At 42.8% G+C, this 18,683-nt stretch overlaps 1 protein-coding gene across 1 annotated transcript in view; it reads right to left on the bottom strand.

Moving 5' to 3' along the window:
• The window catches only part of LOC139021688 (ankyrin repeat domain-containing protein 26-like), an 83,168-nt gene that overhangs the window by 51,995 nt on the left and 12,490 nt on the right, over positions 1 to 18,683 (bottom strand). Inside the window, exons 8-10 of the mRNA XM_070432167.1 lie at positions 17,488 to 17,622; positions 14,645 to 14,678; positions 9,585 to 9,672 (exon numbers count right to left, since the gene is read on the bottom strand). Coding sequence (XP_070288268.1) covers positions 9,585 to 9,672; positions 14,645 to 14,678; positions 17,488 to 17,622 — 257 coding nt within the window. The remainder of the gene's footprint in view (positions 1 to 9,584; positions 9,673 to 14,644; positions 14,679 to 17,487; positions 17,623 to 18,683) is intronic.

The following is an 18,683-nucleotide window of genomic DNA, read 5'->3' as shown; positions in this document are numbered from 1 at the left end:
CAGTCAGACAACCTTAGCGCTGCTGAGGAGGCGGGATAGGCTCCCGCCACCACCGCAGTGCTGGCAGCCATCAGTCTGGCTTGTGGCTGAACAGAGCTCTCCCTGTGGGAGCGCACTGACCACCAGAGGGCAGCTCCTGCATTGAGCGTCTTCCCCCTGGTGATCAGTGTGTACAATAGTGACCAGTGATTCCCAGTCATTCTGCTGTTAGGGTCAGTTTGCATATTTCCCTTTTACTATATAGGATAGAGGCCTGGTGCATAGGTGGGGGCCGGCTGATTTGCCCTGAAAGGTGTCCCAGATCAGGGAGGAGGTCCCCTTGGGGTGCCTGGCCAGCCTGGGTGAGGGGATGAGGGCTATTTTCAGGCTAGCCACACCCCCTTCAATGTCGGGGTCCCCACTGGGGTTCCTGGCCAGCCTGGGTGAGGGGCTGAGGACTGTTTTCAGGCTGGCCATGCCCCCGGCAACCCAAGCTCTCAGCCTCTCCTTTTTTCTTTATTTTTTCAGCAGGTATCTGGGATTTATTTATCTTCTATAATTGAAACTTTGTAGCCTTGAGTGGAGCCCAGGCCCAGCCAGGGCAGGCTGGAAGCTTGGCTTCCTCCATTGCCGGGAGCAACCCAAGCCTCCTGCTCACTCCAGCTCTGTGGCTGCCTGCTGCCATCTTTGTGACAGAGTGACAGAATGATGGTTAATTTGCATATTACTCTTTTATTAGATACTAGAGGCCCAGCGCATGAAATTCATGAGCAGGTACAGTCCCAAGGTCTGGCCTGTGATCAGGGCATCTTCCCCAGCTTCCTGCAGCTGGCCCCACCCCCCACCGCAACCCACTGCCAATTCCCCATTCACCATCACGTGATTAGTGCCTGATGGCTGGGGGAAGGGACTGAGAGGTTGGCTATTCCCGCCCGCTCGTCAGCCCCTCCCCTGCCGTGGGTGGCCATCAGGCAATTGGAGCCTGCTGGCCAGGGAAAGAGACCAAGAGGTGGTCAGTGTGCCTCATAGTGACTGGTCCAGAGGTCATTCTGGTTGTTCTGCTGTTAGGGTCAATTTGCATTTTACCCTTTTATTATATAGGAGGATTGCAAATAATTTCTGTGACTTATCTATATATATGAAAGCCTAAGTGAACAAATGACTGAATGACTGAACGACCAGTCAACTGGTCACTATGATGTGCACTGACCAACAGGAGGCAGACACTCAATGCAGGAACTTCCTCTTGATGGTCAGTATCCTCCCACAGCCAACCTCCCATGGCTGGCCAACCTCCTGTGGTCCCCCCCCACTGGCCAGCCAATCTCCCGTGGTCCCTCCCCCTGGATGGCCAACCACCTGCGGCCCCTCCCATGCCAGCCAACCTCTCAGATCCCTCCCCGGCCCTCATCATGCACTGGTGGGGTCCTTCGGCCTGGCCTGTGCCCTCTCAAAGTCCGGGACCCCTCAAGAGATCTCAGAGATCTGGCTTCAGCCTGATCCTGCAGGCCAGGTCAAGAGACCCCATTGGTGCACGAATTCATGTACTGGGTTTCTAGTATGATAATAACATACATGTCAAAATGATAACTGCTCAAAGTGGGAATAGAGGGATCATAACACATCATAATAAAAGCCTTATATGACAAACCTACAGCCAAGATCATATTCAATGGGCAAAAACTAAATACATTTCCCCTAAGAACAGGAACAAGACAGGGACGCCCACTTTCACCACTCTTGTTTGACATAGTACTGGAAGTACTAGCCATAGCGATCAGACAAGAAGAAATAAAAGGCACCCAAATTGGAAAAAAAGAACTAAAATTGTCATTATTCCCAGATGTCATAATATTTTACATAGAAAAAACCCTAAAAACTCCATCAAATAACTGTTATACTTAATAAACGATTTCAGCAATATAGCAAGATACAAAATTAATGCCAAGAAATCTATGGCATTTTTATACACCAAGAGTGAATTTTCAGAAAAAGAGATTAAAAAAAGAATCTCATTTACCATTGCACCAAAAAAATTAAGATACCTAGGAATAAACTTTACTAAGGAGGTAAAAGACCCGTACTCAGAAAACTACAGGATACTGAAAAAAGTGATAGAGGAAGACATAAACAGATGGAAGAACATACCATGTTCTTGAATTGGTAGAATCAACATTAAAATGTCCATACTACTCAAAGAAATCTATAGATTCAATGCACCTCCCCCCTTAAAATACCAACAGCATATTTCACAGAACTAGAACAAACTCTCTGAAATTTCATCTGGAATAAAAAAAGACCTCAAATAGCTGCAGCAATCTTTAGAAAAAAGAACAAAGTAAGAGGATCTCAATACCAGATATCAAGCTGTATTACAAATCCACTGTTCTCAACACTTCCTGGTACTGGCAGAAGAACAGACATATAGACCAATGGAAGAGAATAGAGAACCCAGAAATTGACCCAAACCACTATGCTCAATGAATATTTGACAAAGGAGGCAAGAGCATGCAATGGGATAAAGGCAGTCTATTCAATACATGGTGTTAGAAAAATTGGAAAGATACATGCAAAAAAATGAAACTAGACCAACAACTTACACTACACACAAAAATAATCTCAAAATGGATAAAGGACTTATGTAAACATAAAGTAGGAAATCATAAAAATCTTAAGAGGAATCCACAGGCAGCAAAATATCAGACATATACTGAAGCAATATCTTCACCTATACAGCTGAAGATATCGGGCAATGGAAACTAAAGAAAAAATAAAGAAAAGGGACTACATCAAAATAAAAAGTTTCTGCACAGCAAAAGAAACCATCAACAAAACAACAGGAAAGCCCACTGCATGGGAGAACATATTTGCCAACGTTATGGTTTAATCTCCAACATTTACAGGGAACTCATAGAACTTAACAAAGGGAAGATAAACAATCCAATCAAAAAATGGGAAACAGACCTAAATAGATATTTTTTTGAAAGAGGACATACAGAAAGCCAAGAGACATGGAAACATGCTCAAATCATCGGAGAGATGCAAATCAAAATGACCATCTCACACCTGTCAGAATGGCTATCATCAAGAAATCAACAAATGGCAAATGCTGGAGAGGATGCGGAGAAAAAGGAACCCTCCTTCATTGCTGGTGGGAATGCAGACTGGTGCAGCCACTGTGGAGAATAGTACGGAGTTTTCTCAACAAACAAAATGGAACTGCCATTTGACCCAGTGACCCCATTTTTAGGAATATATCCCAAGAAACTAGAAATACCGCCAGAATGGGTTTGGCTTAGTGGATAGAGCATCGGCCTGTGGACTCAGGGGCCCTGGTTTGCTTCCGGTCAGGGGCATGTACCTTGGTTTCGGGTACATCCCCGGTGGGGGGTGTGCAGGAGGCAGCTGATCGATGTTTCTCTCTCATCGATGTTTCTGGCTCTCTATCCCTCTCCCTTCCTCTCTTTGAAAAATCAATAAAATATATTTTTTAAAAAAAAGAAACTAGAAACACTAATTAGAAAGGATATGTGTACCCCTATGTTCATAGCAGCACAGTTTACAATAGCTAAGTTTTGGAAACAGCCTAAGTGCTCATCAGGAGATGAGTGAATTAAAAAACTGGTACATCTACACAATAAAATACTATGCTGCTGTAAAAAGGAAGGAACTCCTACCATTTGTAATCGCATGAATGGAGCTGGAGAACATTATGATAAGCAAAATAAGTCAGACAGAGAAAGATAAATATCACATGATCTCACTCATTTGTGGATTATTATGAACAACATAAATTAATGAACAAAAACAGATCCAGAGACAGAGAGGCATTGATCAGATGCTCAAACCTCAGAGGGAAGGTATGGGAGGGTGGGAATAAAGGGGAGAGATCAATCAAAGGACTTGTATGCATGCATACAAGCATAACCAATGGACACAGACACCAGGGGGGTGAGGGCATGAGCTTTGAGGGGGGGTGGGGAATGGAGGAATAAGGACATATATGTAATACCTTAATCAATAAAGAAAAATAAATAATATTTTTTAAAAATAATAATTGCTATGCTTTTATTTTTGGAAGGTATTCTATGGTTGGTATTCTATGGTTTTATATATTTTAATCTTTCCATTACAATTCACATTCAACATTATTTGCATTAGTTTTAGTTGTGTAGCAAATAGTTAGACAATCAGACGCTTTACAAAGTAATCCTCCTGATATTTCAATACTCATCTGACACCATTCATGCTTATTACAACATGATTGACTATATTCTCTTGGCATCCCTGTGACTATTCTGTAACTACCAATTTGTACTTGTTGATCTCTTTACTTTTGACCCAGTCCACCAACCTCCTTCCCACTGGCATCCTTCAGTCAGATCTCTGTTACCTATGAGTCTGTTTTAAATTTATTAGATCATCTATTCTACTTTCTACATTCCACATATACTAGTAAGTGAAATCAGATGGAACTTTGCTGGAGACCAAGATCAACAGTAACAGATATAAATGTGAGGAGTCTGGCAGAAGGCTGACCAGGACTCCTTTTGACATTCACAGGATGAATATCTACATTTTGTTACCTGCTGCTGACTCAATGGCCTAAAGCAAAATTCCCCCAAACCTGACAATCTTACTGTTTAATAAACAATTACCATTGGTATGTCTGTTTGCATTCCTAAAGGCAATTGTGTATTCTAGCTAATAAAAGCAGCCGGGAAAGGAGCAACAGGGAGAACTTGACTGCTATGGTTAAGTTGTCCTCTGGTTATCCCGGTATTAAAAATAATATTTCATCTTGTGTATCATTTGTGCGTCAGCTCTTCTTCCAAGCCTTAGAACCCTCGAAAGCCACACTGGCTGTGGACTCTCGCAGAACTTACCTTTCTCTGTCTGATTTATTACACTTAGCATAATCCCTTCTAGGCCTATCCATGCTGTCACAATGGTAAGATTTTGTTTTTTTATGGCAGTATCATACTTTATTAAACAACATAAAGGTTTGACTCAACAAACACATCTGAGAGTGGTGATAACAAATATACATGAAAGTATATATGTTTGTTTGTAAAATATCGCAATAATATTCCAATGGTTAGGTACAGTGCAGGTGGGTACTTCAAAGTTGGGGGGACTGTGATGCAAAGTATATGAATAACCACTATGCTGTCCATGTGAAACTAATAAAAATAATATTGAACAGAAACAATAACCCAAAAGTAAAATAAAATAAAAATATCTTGAAGTGATCATATTGGAATTCTAGGTTCCAAGGTTTTCAGTAAACCATTGAAGATTGCACACACTATAGCACAAAAATAGATGAGTTTAGCTGGGGCTATTTGTTTATATCCCTTCTCTCAGTCATAACTTCCTTCCATTTTATTGTTTCTGGGATGCAATTTATGGGTGTTTTTTTTTAAGTTGATTTTAAAGAGAGCAGAAGGGAGAGGGATAGAAACATTGATGAGTGATAAACATTGATTGGCTGCCTCCTACACACCCCCTACTGAAAATCCAGCTATAACACAGGCATGTGCCCTGACCCTGAATCCAGACAGGAAACTTTTGGTTCATGGGTCAATGCTCAACCACTGAGTCACACCAGCCAGGCTATGGGGTATAATTTATACTTAAACCAATGGACTTAAAACAAAACAAAACTCTAGTGCTTATTACATTTTTTTTTTTTCAGCAATCTCCTTTATACTTTCACTGGTTCAGAAGGTCACATGTACAAAGCTAACTTAGTTTCCCAATTCATAAGAACGACTAACAGAGAGACATAATTAAAAAACAAACTTGAGAATGTTTTCCTAAACTATTATTTAGTTGATAGAATCTACTTAAATATACAATTACATATTTATTTATTTTTTTAAATATATTTTATTGATTTTTTTACAGAGAGGAAGGGAGAGAGATAGAGAGTTAGAAACATCGATGGGAGAGAAACATTGATCAGCTGCCTCCTGCACACCTCCTACTGGGGATGTGCCCGCAACCCAGGTACATGCCCTTGACCGGAATCGAACCTGGGACCTTTCAGTCCGCAGGCTGATGTTCTATCCACTGAGCCAAACCGGTTCCGGCAGAATTACATATTTAGACAAACCCATTTTATACACAAACTTTTTTTAGTAGTGGAAAATGAGAATGGATCAGAGAATTGGTAAAGAGAACAAAGGCAAGTGAAAATATACCTCTTTTTGAAGTTGAAATTTCTCTTTTTTCCAAGCCAGGCTCTCTACTTTTACCATGTCTATGTCATTCTTAAGCCTTTGTATATCTTGCTGTAGTTCTTCATTTAAATACTAGAGGCCTGGTGCAAGAAAATCATGCATGGGGAGGGGGGTCCCTCAGCCCAACCTGCAACCTCTCACAATCCGGGACCCCTCAGGAGATGTCTGACTGCCTCATTGCCCCTAACCATGCTGTCTCCCTGCCTCATCACCCCTAACACCTCTGCCTGCCTGCCTGATTGCCCCTAACCACTCGCCTGCCTGCCTGATTGCCCCTAACCACTTTCCTGCCTGCCTGATCACTCCTAACCCCTCTGCCTGCCTGCCTGATTGTCATTAACCACTTGCCTGCATGTCTCATTACCCCTAACCACTCTACATGCCTGCCTGATCACCCCAAACTGCTCATCTTCCTGCCTGTCCACCCCTAATCGCTAGCCTGTCTGCCTCATCGCCCCTAACCACTCTGCATGCCTGCCTTATCGCCCCTAAATGCTCACCTGCCTGCCTCATCACCCCTAACCACCTCTTCCTTGGCCTCCGCTGCTGCAGCTTCATCTGGAAGGAGGTCCAGAATGACATTCAGAAGGTTGTTTGGCTGTCCAGTGTAATTAGCATATTACGCTTTTATTATTATAGGTACTCCAGCTATTCTGTCATTGTGCAGTGCAGAGGAACTCTCATCTTTTAATTTAGAGTCCATGCTTTTACAATAATTAGCACTGCAATTATTTGCACATAATGGCTTGTGGAACAAGTCTTGATTTGGCTTTGTTTCTTTATAAGTATTTGTAACAGCAGACATATCATGGCTTTTTAATTGAACCATTGCCACAGACAAGGCACAAAGGAAGATTGCTTTTCAGATCACTAAACTGAGGTGTAGGTACAATGCCCAATTTCCATGAACAGACCAACAGCAATGAAAACTCTACCAAGGCAGGCTCACCTAACACAATAACTCACACAAGTGACATTTCAGGAGCACCTAGCTCAGGTGATCAGAAAGAATATGCCAATGAGACTCACATGACTCCTAATACATAAGGCCATTATACCAAGAGTGCGAGGCAAAGCAGATATACCCAATACACAGAAACAAGTACAGTGAGGCAGCTAAAATGGTAATAAAAAGAAACATAACCCAAGTCAAAACAAAAAAACAAACAAAAACACAAACAGAGAATTACTCAGAAAAAACAACAACAAACTAAATAAAATGGAGGAAAAATGTTCACCAGATACAGAGTTCAAGAACATGATTACAAGGATGATCAAGGAATGTAGTGAGAACTTCAACAAAGAAATAGCAAGTATATAAAAGGACAAAGAAACCATATAAAATAACCACTCATAAAGTATATAATATCTGAAATGAAAAATACACTAGAAAGAATCAGTAGCAGATTAGATGAAGCAGAGAACAGAATCTTTTTTTAAAAAAATACATTTGATTGATTTCAGAAATAAAGGGATAGGAAGAGATAAAAACATCAATGATGAGCCCTAGCCAGTTTGGCTCAGTGGATAGAGCATTGACTGAGGGTCCTGGGTTTGATTCCAGTTTATCCTCAGTAGGGGATGTGCAGGAGGCATCCAACCAATGATTTTCTCTCATCATTGATGTTTCTGTCTCTCACTCCCTCTACCTTCCGCTCTAAAATCAATAAAAATATTAAAAAAGCAACCATCAATGATGAGAGAGAATAACTGATCATCTGCCTACTGCATGCCCCACATGCCTAATTTCCAATCCATGGTATTTGGGGTCATATTTTTTTTCATCTGCATAGCAAAGTCTTGGTCTTCTTTCACTTCAGACATAACTACTGGGATCCTTACTTTTTTATTTTCTGTATCATTATAAAAACTCTCCTCATTTTTGTTTAAAACATGTTCAGAGCCTGAAACCCTGGCATATATCCTGACATGGATTGAACCATGACCTCCTGGTTCAAAGTTTGACACTCAACCACTGAGCCATGACAGCTGGGTGAAAATAGAATCTTTGATTTAGAAGACAAGAGAGCAGGTAATATCCCATTAGTGCAGGAAACAAATATTTTTAAATGAGGCTAGTTTCAAAGACTTCTGTGACAACAAAAAGTATAGGAACAGCCACATTATAGGAGTACCAGAAGGAGGAGATAGGGAGGAGATAGGAAATAGTGTTGACCCAGGAAACAAGAGGTCACTGGTTTGATTCCTTTTCAGGGCACATGCCCAGATTGTGGGCCCAATCCCTGCAGGGAACATAAAGGAGTCAGAGGATTGATGTTTCTCTCTCATCAATGTTTATATCTCTCTGTCCCTCTCCCTTCCTCTCTCTCTGAAATCATTTTCTCCATCCACAATGGTATCAAACTAGAAATCAATTACCAAATTAACGCTGAAAACACACAAACACATGGAGGGTAAACAACCTGTTACTAAAAAGTGAATGGGTTAACAATGAGATCAAGGAGGAAATTAAAAGATACCTAGAGACAAATGAAATGAGAATATGACAACCCAAAATCTATGGGACATATGAAAGCAACCCTAAGAGGGAAATTCACAACCATATAGGCCTACCTCAAGAAACAGGACAAGTCTCAAATTAACACTGTAACCTTTCACCAGGAGACATGTTTTAAATAAGTCTATTGGATTGTTTTAAAAGGGGTAACATTATCTTCATTTGATTGATTGATTGATTGTGACAGTATTCTTTTTTTAATGATTAAAGTTCACCAAACATAAAGTAAACCAGTAAAAAATTCAGTAGCATTTGCCACATACACCATGCTATGCAATGATCACCTCTATTTAGTTCCAAAACTTTTCAATCTCTCCAGAAGGGAACCTCATTCCGATGAAATAGAGACTCCCCATCCCCCCTACCCAAGTCTCTGACAACCACCTGTTTGATTGATTTGTGTCTCTATGGACCCACCTTTTTGTGGACATTGTATATAAAAAGAACCACACAATAAAATAAATATATTTTCTACTCTGGCCTGTGGGGCTTGGTGATTGGAGTGTTGTCCCATGCCCGGAAGGGTCAGGGGTTCAATTCCCAGTCAAGGCATATACACAGATTGTCAGTTCATTCCCATGATTGGCCATGCAGGAGAAAGCCAATCAACGTTTCTCTCTCACATCAATGTTTCTCTTTCTCTCTCTCTCCCAGTCCTTTCCTCTCTCTCTAAAATCAATTCAAAACATATTTCCTCACTGAAGGATTTAACAATAATATGACTAATTTTGCATTACAAACATAAAACAATGATAGGGAAGCCACTAGGAAACTTTAAGAGTAAGTGATAGACATAATTCAATTCAGAACAGGAAAATTAATTTCACAAGAGATCACTTTACCTTCAAGTCTTCATGGTCTGATGTAGGGCATGAATCAATAATGCGAGATTTGTAGTAAAATATACAACACAAATGAGTGAGTCCATTTCTTTGAAAAAACAACAAAACAATTTAAGTGAAAAATCAGCTATCTATATATCAAATAAAGATTCTTAATATAATTAACACTGGGCCTTAGTTTTTTTTTTTTTTTAAATACTTTCCATTATCTATTTCTGCTGCTACCTCTTCCAACCTGTGAGCTATTTAATGAAGACACACTCTGCCTGAGATTAATCTGTTTTCACCAATTAATGGCAGACATAACTTTTATTCCCTAAACTGGAACACATCTGATGACCTAAGTCAAGGTAGGAAGATACACTGTCCCTTCCTCATCATCTGTCTCTGGTCCAAAGACTAAACGATGTCAGTCAAAAATGGCAGTCTTGCTTCTTTAGCATGGAAACCACCTATTAAGGAGAACCCATTCCTTCCTTTTACCTTAAAACTATACAGGAAGTTCCTGAAATGGTTGAAAGTTCTATGTCCAAATGTCAAAAAACAAATGCTTATGTTGCTAGCCTTCCCACTCCCAGATCACCCTTCTGCAGGCTCCAGAACATTTACATCTTCAGCTTATGAGGGCACAGACTCCTGAAACAAGGGTGGGAGCCCAGCATGTAGTTGAGACCACATGCTCCTCAGGGGGACCTTTGCCCTGAGACATGCCTCTGCATTCTCAGCCACCACAAGTGGATGTGGGGCCAGCCCTTTTGGAATCTCTGTCCTTCCTGCCAGTGTAGCTGAGGCTTCTTCTGTAGAACTTGGGTATAAGACTAATGTTCAGATAGTCTTCAGGTTGGTAGTTATATAATTTAGTTCTCGTTCCAATTTGGCCCAGGGAGGAGGTGAGTGTGACTTTCACCTCTTTTGCCTCCATCTTGGAGCACCCCTAACAAATTCTGCACTTTAGGGGCTCACTGTTAGGATATGGTGAGGTGAAATATTTTAAGTGAGGAAGGAAGCATCTGTAATGTTAAAATTCAGCTAGTAATTTAATTTTGATAGATTTAGCATCTAATAAATTGTATAATTCCAATAGTGCCAAAATTAGGTGTGAGGGTTCATATTTTTATTTGTATTTAGGCCAAGGCAAGTTATTATTACTCTTTACTTCTTAGTTTCAATCCTGTGATTGGAACTAACTAATCATAGATTAAGAATCCTAACAGTTAAATTTTAATTATTTTCTAACTTATCTTTGTCCATACTTGATTACTCAAGGATAAATTATTTCAAAAACATATACCCCAACAGCAAAGACATCTGAAAATCAAAGCAAGCATATTCATCTCCCACCTTTGCATTTAGAAAAAATGTCTCAAGAATCACAAATAAATAGGGCATGTGACAAAGAGGATACATCTGCATATTCAGGACACACTTCTGTGCAAAAGGAGGAGGAAATGGGCATCAAACAGGGCACATTAGAGCAGAGGAAGAACTTGCAACTTTCCAAAGATGAGTCAAAGCAGAGGTCACATGAATTTTCTGTAAAATTCAAAATGACAGAATGCCATGAGGAAGAGCCACTACGTGATAACTCTAAAGAAGGAGCAAGCTTAAGACAAATGCCTTCTAATTTGACAGGTAAAATGCTTGATTGTGAAGGAAAGATGCATTTGGAATGTCTGTCTCTGCAGCATTACAAATATTTCCTGAATGAGAACCCACTCTCAAAATTGTTCCTCCATCTCAAGCAGACCCTGAGTCCCTAGTAGACTCTCCCTGGTCATCTTCTGAAAATGATCACAATGCCCTGAGAACCAGAGCCTGGAAGAGGAGCTCACAGGACATCTGGCTGTGAAAATAAGCAGGGCTTCTGCCCTCCCAGGAAAGGTGAGAGTCTGCTAGGAAGCCAAGAGCCCTCTTAAAGGTCCGGTACACAAGGTCCCACCACTCACCCTGGGGCCTATGAAGAAAGGGTGGCTCAGAGTGCACTGGGAGTCATGTGATGAGAGACTGCTTTGTGTGGCTCTGGGAGAGAGCTGAGGGGATGGCCTCTGTGTGCCCTCCCCGTGCTGAGTCCCTCTCGCAGATGCCATCACCCTTGGGTCAAGCCCTCCCTTCCTTATGGCCTCAGCCTGGGGAACATACATCTTGAATCCTTGTCCCCGACCCTGTAAAGCTATACAGTACAAAGGAGCCAGCTGCCTGGGCCCATGGTGTAGACTTTCATGGAGGTCTCTTAAGGAGGTCGGGATGGACCCAGGGGGTATCAGAGATTGAGTTATGTGACTTTGGGTTGGGGCTTTTATTCCCTTACTGGTCTAACTGAGGCCACCATTCCAGTGCTGAGCCCTCTCTTCACACAGCCAAATCTTGATACCTGGGGGCCTGATGAATTCTGCTGGCCTTATCCTAATGACTCCCTGAGACCCATCAAACACAAAGGTCCACAGGTACCTGGTGGGTGATAACTGGCATTTGTGTACCCTGGGACTTTTGCTGACTGGGCCTAATACCAAAAAATGAAGCCAAGTTTGAATCGGCAACAACATGGTAAACACCACTGGCACCTACCTGATGACTCACTTACCTCATGCAACTCACATACCAACAGGAGCTCTTTCAGAGACTGGCCCCAACAGAAAGCTGGTAGGTGGAGGTAGATCTCGGAGTGACTTGGGCTTTTTGCTTAGCTGCCCCATGGGCTTGGTGCTGGTAGAAGGAGGCATTGCTCTGCAGCTTGGCCCCTCCCAGGTGCATCCAGGCCCAGCAGAGGCAGTCACAAGCTGGATCGCTTTGTTGTTCCACACAGGTAGCCCAGGGGAAGTCACAGGCAGAGGCTGACATTGACTTGCAAGAGTGTCCCTCCCAAGAGGCCCCAGAAACAACACACTCAGTGGAGGGCTTCAGAGCATGACCCAATTAGCTCCAAAAGGAGAACACCCAAACAGAAATCTGGGCAGGCACTCCATTGAGCTGGAATGAATTGCTTGACATGGGGTCAGTCTTTAAACAACAGCTTGTATACTGTGTGTAGCAGCATGTGGATAAACCAATTAGCTGATGTGCTTCCCATGTACACAGAGAGTTGGGCAGGGGAAGGACTAGATGTCACATCAGTAATGGAGTTGGGTAACACACCTATGTAATGAGTGGATCACTCCGACTCCATTTAGTTTGTTTGCCAGGGAAATAGGGAGCTCCTATTTTTTTTTCCATTTGAGCCCACCCTAGGACTCAAGGGTACCTAAGTCCCACTCTGTGAATCAGAGTTCAGGTTGATGCGACCACAGTCCTATTTGTGATCAAAAGAATCTTTCCAATGGCTCCAATGTTTTAAATATCTTTGAAAAGAAACCTTGAATGGTGCTATTTCCTTCTATTAAACAAACAAATAGAAGAGTAGCAATCTCTTCAGGACTTCCTTGAGCCTCATGTTTTAATCTGCCTTTCTAGAGAACTCCCAACATCCTATGGCCTTCCTTATTATAACTTACCTTTAACTTGTCACAAACCCCAATATTCTCATCTTCAATCCCAACCTAGTGTTCCACTTGAAACTTGGGATTCTCCTGCTAATTCCATTTTTACCCCCTATTGACTGTGTTCACTACCACTCCCCATCTTTCTATTATGAAACTTTCCTACAGATTTGATAAAGAAGGTAGTGTATTACACTTAGCAACCTGATTTTATAAGTCAGTTTCACCACCTTATATATCCCAATGAGTCACTTTAATCTCTTTTCATTTCCAGTATTCTATGCCAACAATTAGTTAGGCATGATATTAAATACAGGTTGAATAGCTAGAGGCAGTTTTGTTTAATTAATTACTAGGCTTCCTTAAACTACTGAAATTCTATGTGCCTTTGATTCTGTCTATAGAAAAATGGAGAACACCATAGCTGGCAGCATTGGGGGAAAAAAGCACAATGAAAGAAACACTAAAAAAAGCAGAGAATAAAATAAAATAAATCAAGAATTCATGGAAGAGGAAAAAATACCATAGGATCAAGGAAAAAACCTCATACAACTAGGCAAAGGTCGTAGCCTGAAGAGAAAACCAAGCTGGGAAGTCAGTAAATAGAGGAATCAATTACAAATATCCTTTAAATACATGCTGAATTTAATTAATATGACATGAACTATACATAGATATTCTTTACTTACAGGTAAGTACAGTGGGGCCTTGACTTACGGGTGTCCCGGCTAACGAGTTTTTCAAGATATGAGCCGTCTCTCGGCCGATTTTTTGCTATGAGTTGCGAGCTAAAATTTGGGTTATGAGCCAGCTTCAGATACCCCACCGCTAGTTGGCACAGCAAATGTCACAGTGAACGCCACAACATCAGCCCATCATCACGTGTCTCACTCGTTCATAATTGATTTGACATACTAGTAATTTGAGTTACGAGCTCCGTCAAGGAACGAATTAAACTCCTAAGTCAAGGCCCCACTGTAATTCATTCCAAGAAAAATAGATATCATTTTACCTAACAACGCTTGACTGATGAGGCCTTGCTTAGGTACAACCTTTGGTTCTGTGGCCATAGCTAACTGAGAAGGGCCCTAAAAGCTTTGGTAAAAAGAGCAAGGTCCTATTTACCACTACAATTGTCAAGGAGAGTAAGATAAATGCTTAGATTAATTAAGCCTCTTAGAAAATCTCTAAATCAGAGTTAACACACAATCAGACTTCACTTTCTGAGTCGGTCTGATTCACATATATATCTCAATGCCAGCGCTACATAGGAACTTATCAGTGTATGTTGAGGGACAACAGAATAGACTGGGAAGTCAAACAGGTTGACAGTCAAGTCATAGGTTGGCCACTTGCTAACTATAGAATCATGGGTCAATTCATCCACCTCCCTGAATTATAGTTGCCTCATTAATAAAAAGTAGGCTACAATACACAGCTACATTGACAGCTATTGTGATGATTATATAACACAGGTTATATATAATATATGGTCTAGCACACAGTAGAACACTCTAGAACTTTTAGTTTCTTTTCTCTGTTTTCCTTTAGGTAACTTATAGCTTTTAAAAACCCATAAAATCTTACCTGCATAAAGGGTCTTCTTCAGAGAGATCATGCACTATTAAGGAAAAAAGTAAAATACATTTTAAAACAACAATAGAAAAATACAAGACACTAAAAGTATCAGAGTAATGCTTTGTTATAAAGTATTCCTTTAGGACCACACACAAAGACTATACCAGAGGGACTATTAATTATATTATTAGCAGGCCATTAACAACACTTACTTTCGCTTTTTAAATATATCAAATCCAAGAATAAAAGAGAATGGGCTCTTTCAAAATTTGATACCTACCTATTAACTGTTATCTATAATGAACATAATCCCAACCAAATCCCATAAGGCTGACAGAAAATGGCAACATTAGTAGAAGAAGAATCCTATATAATAAAAACTTAATATGTTAAGTGTCTGGTAGTCCAGTCAACTGTTCAACCAATCTACACTAATAAAAGAGAAACATGGTAATTAGCGTACGACCACTACCCTTCCCATTGGCTAATCAGCATATCCTTATGCAAATTAACTGTCAGCCAAGATGGCGGCCAGCAGCCATGCACTGAAGCGAACAGGGAGGCTTGCTTGCTCCAGTGATGGCGGACTCCAACGTCCCCCGCATGCCACTGCCAGCCTCTCAGCTGCAACTCTAAGCAACTATGTTGCAAATATAGAAGCTAAACAAAACCCCAGAAACCGGCTTTCAGTCAGCTGGGCTTCAGCCAGCCGGACCGCAACATTGTATCAAATACAGAAGGAAAAACAAAGGCCAGAAACTGGCTTTCAGCAGCCGAGGCCTCAGAACTAAAGCTGGCCCAGAATTTAATAAAAAAAAAAAAAGAAAAAAAGGAGCGGTTGGGAGCTTCAGTCACCTGCCAGCCTGAAAATGGCCCTTAGCCCCTCACCCAGACTGGCCAGGCACCCCAGTGGGGACCCCCACCCTGTTCCAGGACACCCTTCAAGGAAAACCAGCTGGCACCCAACCGTGCACCAGGCCTCTATCCTATATAGTAAAAGGGTAATATGCCTCCCGGCACTGGGATCAGCATGACAGGGGGCAGCGCCCAAACCCCCTGCTCGCCCTGAGGCTCTGTCTGTGACAGGGGGCGGGGCCACAACCTCCCCATCCACCCTGTTCTGTTTGTGACAAGGGAAGGTGCCCCAACCCCCTGATCAGCCCTGCTCTGTGCCTGATATGGGGGAGCTCCCCAACCCTCTAATCGCCCTGTGGCTCTGTGTGTGACAGGGTGCAGCACCCCAAGTCCCTGATCTGCCCTGCTGTGTGGGTGATAGAGGGTGGCACCCCATCTCCCCCCCTCCATGGGCCCTGCTCTGTGTGTGATGGGGTAGAGCCATAACCTCCCCATTGGCCCTGCCCTGAGTGTGACAGTGGTGGCGCCCCAATCCCCTGATCGGCCCTGCCCTGTGGGTGATAGAGGGTGGCACCCCAACCCCCTGATCCGCTCTGCTCTGTGTGTGACAGGGGGCGGTGCCCCAACTCCCCTATTGGCCCTACTCTGTGAGTGACAGGCGGGAGCTCCTCAACCCCCTGATCAGCCCTGCTCTGTGCGTGACAGGGAGGAGCTCCTCAACCTCCTGATGGGCCCTGCTCTGTGTGTGACAGGGGGCGGTGCCCCAACTGCCCTATTGGCCCTACTCTGTGAGTGACAGAGGGGAACTCCTAAACCCCCTGATCGGCCCTGCTCTGTGCATGACAGGGGGGAGCTCCTCAACCCCCTGATGGGCCCTGCTCTGTGAGTGACAGGGGGGAGCTCCCCAACCCCCTGATCAGCCCTGCTCTGTGCATGACAGGGGGAAGCTCCTCAACCCCCTGATGGGCCCTGCTCTGTGAGTGACAGGGGGGAGCTCCCCAACCCCCTGATTGGCCCTGCTCTGAGCCTGACCAGGGGCTGCACCTAGGTATTGGGCATGCCCTCTGTGACCCGAGAGCAGGCCTAAGCCAGCAGGTCCTTATCTCCTGAGGGGTTCCAGACTGCAAGAGGGCACAGGCCAGGCTAGGGCACCCCCTCCCGCCACGAATGCTCAAATTTTTGTGCACTGGTGCTCTAGTTAAAGTATAATATGCTAATGATATGCTAATGCAGCTCAACAGCTTGCTATAACCTGCACTGACCACTAGGGGGCAGAAACTCTGACCAATAGGTAGCCTGCTGTAGGTGTCTGGCCTATTAAGAATGAGTGAGATGGGCCGGACACATCCTGGAGCCCTCCTGAGGTCCCTCCCACCCCTGATTATGTACCGGTGGGGTCTCTTGGCCTGGCCTCACCCTCTCATAATCTGGGACCCCTTGGGGGATGTTGGAGAGGCGGTTTCGACCCAATCCTGGAGGCCACTCCACTCAGGAGGGCGCCAGATGCAGGGCTCAGGGGTGGCAAGCACTGCTGCTGGCGTACGAGCCTCTCTGGATAGGGACTAAATGGGCACCAGCCCACGGCCGGCACAGTGGGGCAGGATGAGCGGGGGTGGCAGGTAAGAGCTACAGGCAGAGTTGGACTGCGGGTTTCAGCCCGATCCCCACAGGCCACCCAAAGGGACTCCTCCTGTGCATGAATATGTGCACGGGGCCTCTAGTCATAGAATAACAATGTCAAACTTAAATAGCATTAGTTTTCTGGACTCCTTCCCTTAGGAGCAGTTACATTACTTTGCGTAGCACAGTATGACCTCTCCAGCTCTCAGTGAATACAGCCAGTTTAGGATGGAACACTCCATCAAAAGGAAGCTTGGTCACTAGACACTACACATTCCAGCACAGCAAAACATAGGAAGCAGACTCTTTCTGGCCCCATTTCCATTCTATAATAATAAAAGTGTATTATGCTAATTAGACTGGACATCCAGACGTACTTCCAGATGACCTTCCGGATGAAGCCCTGGCAGCAGTGGCTGAGGCAGAGGCTGTTGTTGTGGCAGGCGGGGGCCGAGGCAGCCTCCAAAACGGTGGGAGCCGGATCCATTGCACCAATTTCATGCATCGAGACTCTAGTTGCAAGGTAAGTAAGAGAGACTTTGTGAGTCCAATTTGATAAAGTAGAACCCATGAGACTATTTCCTTCCATTGCTACAGTATATCTGTCCCAGCTCATAGAGCAGGGTGGTCCAGACAGTTAGTGCTCTGCAGTAGAGCGTGAGGTCATTTTTCTCAACCCTCAACATTAGGTGGCAAATGCCTACAGAAATCATTCTCTTTCAGCTTGTACCGCATATGTCATCATAGCCTATGCTGATGAACAACAACAACAAACGACAAAGTTCAAAGAACATCTTGGATCACTACATCCAATTACCTTAGCATTTTAATTTTTTAAACACTCAAAAAGATATCCACTGCATAATTTCTGCTATACAACACTCAGGAAAATACACAACTATGGAGACAGTAAAAAAAAAAAAAAAAATTCAGTGGTTTCCAAGGGTTAGGGAGGAGGTAGGAATGAATAAGCAGAGCAGGGAGAATTTTTAGGATAATGAAACAATTCTATACGATACTCTTGATGGTGGATATGTGCCATCATACATTTGTCAAAACCCATAGAATGTACAACACCAAGAGTGAATCTTCAGGTAAACTATGGGCTTTCGTTGATACTGATGTGTCAATGCACGTCCATCTGTTGTAATAAATATACTTTGGTGCAGGAAATAAAAAATGAGCGAGGCTGTGTGTGTAGGGGCTTTGGGGTTGATGGGAACTCTGTACATTCAGCTCAATGTTGCTGTGCATCTAAAACAGCTCAAAAAATAAGGCTTATTAATTTTTCTTTAAAAAATGTATCCGCTGAATCTGCTATTAATATATATCAACATATTAATGCTATTTTGAAGACACAGTCACCTTAGAAATTAACATAAAGATCAGAATATGGGTATTATCCCAAATTGAGTGAAGCATATGGAAAGACGTAAATAAAGCCAATAATCTTAATTGTAAACTAGGACAAGAAAATAATTGGTAAGTATACCAATCTTACTTGATAATTATAAATGGGGATTTAGTGCAACACAAACAAAAAGTGATTTTTTATTTGTAATTAAAAGACACT

Source organism: Myotis yumanensis, unplaced genomic scaffold, assembly GCF_028538775.1.
Source record: "Myotis yumanensis isolate MYYU_CA2020_CCGP unplaced genomic scaffold, mMyoYum1.0.hap1 SCAF_1, whole genome shotgun sequence".
Lineage (NCBI taxonomy): Eukaryota > Metazoa > Chordata > Mammalia > Chiroptera > Vespertilionidae > Myotis > Myotis yumanensis.
The sequence above is the reverse complement of the archived record's forward strand: the minus strand, read 5'-3'. Positions and strand labels throughout refer to the sequence as shown.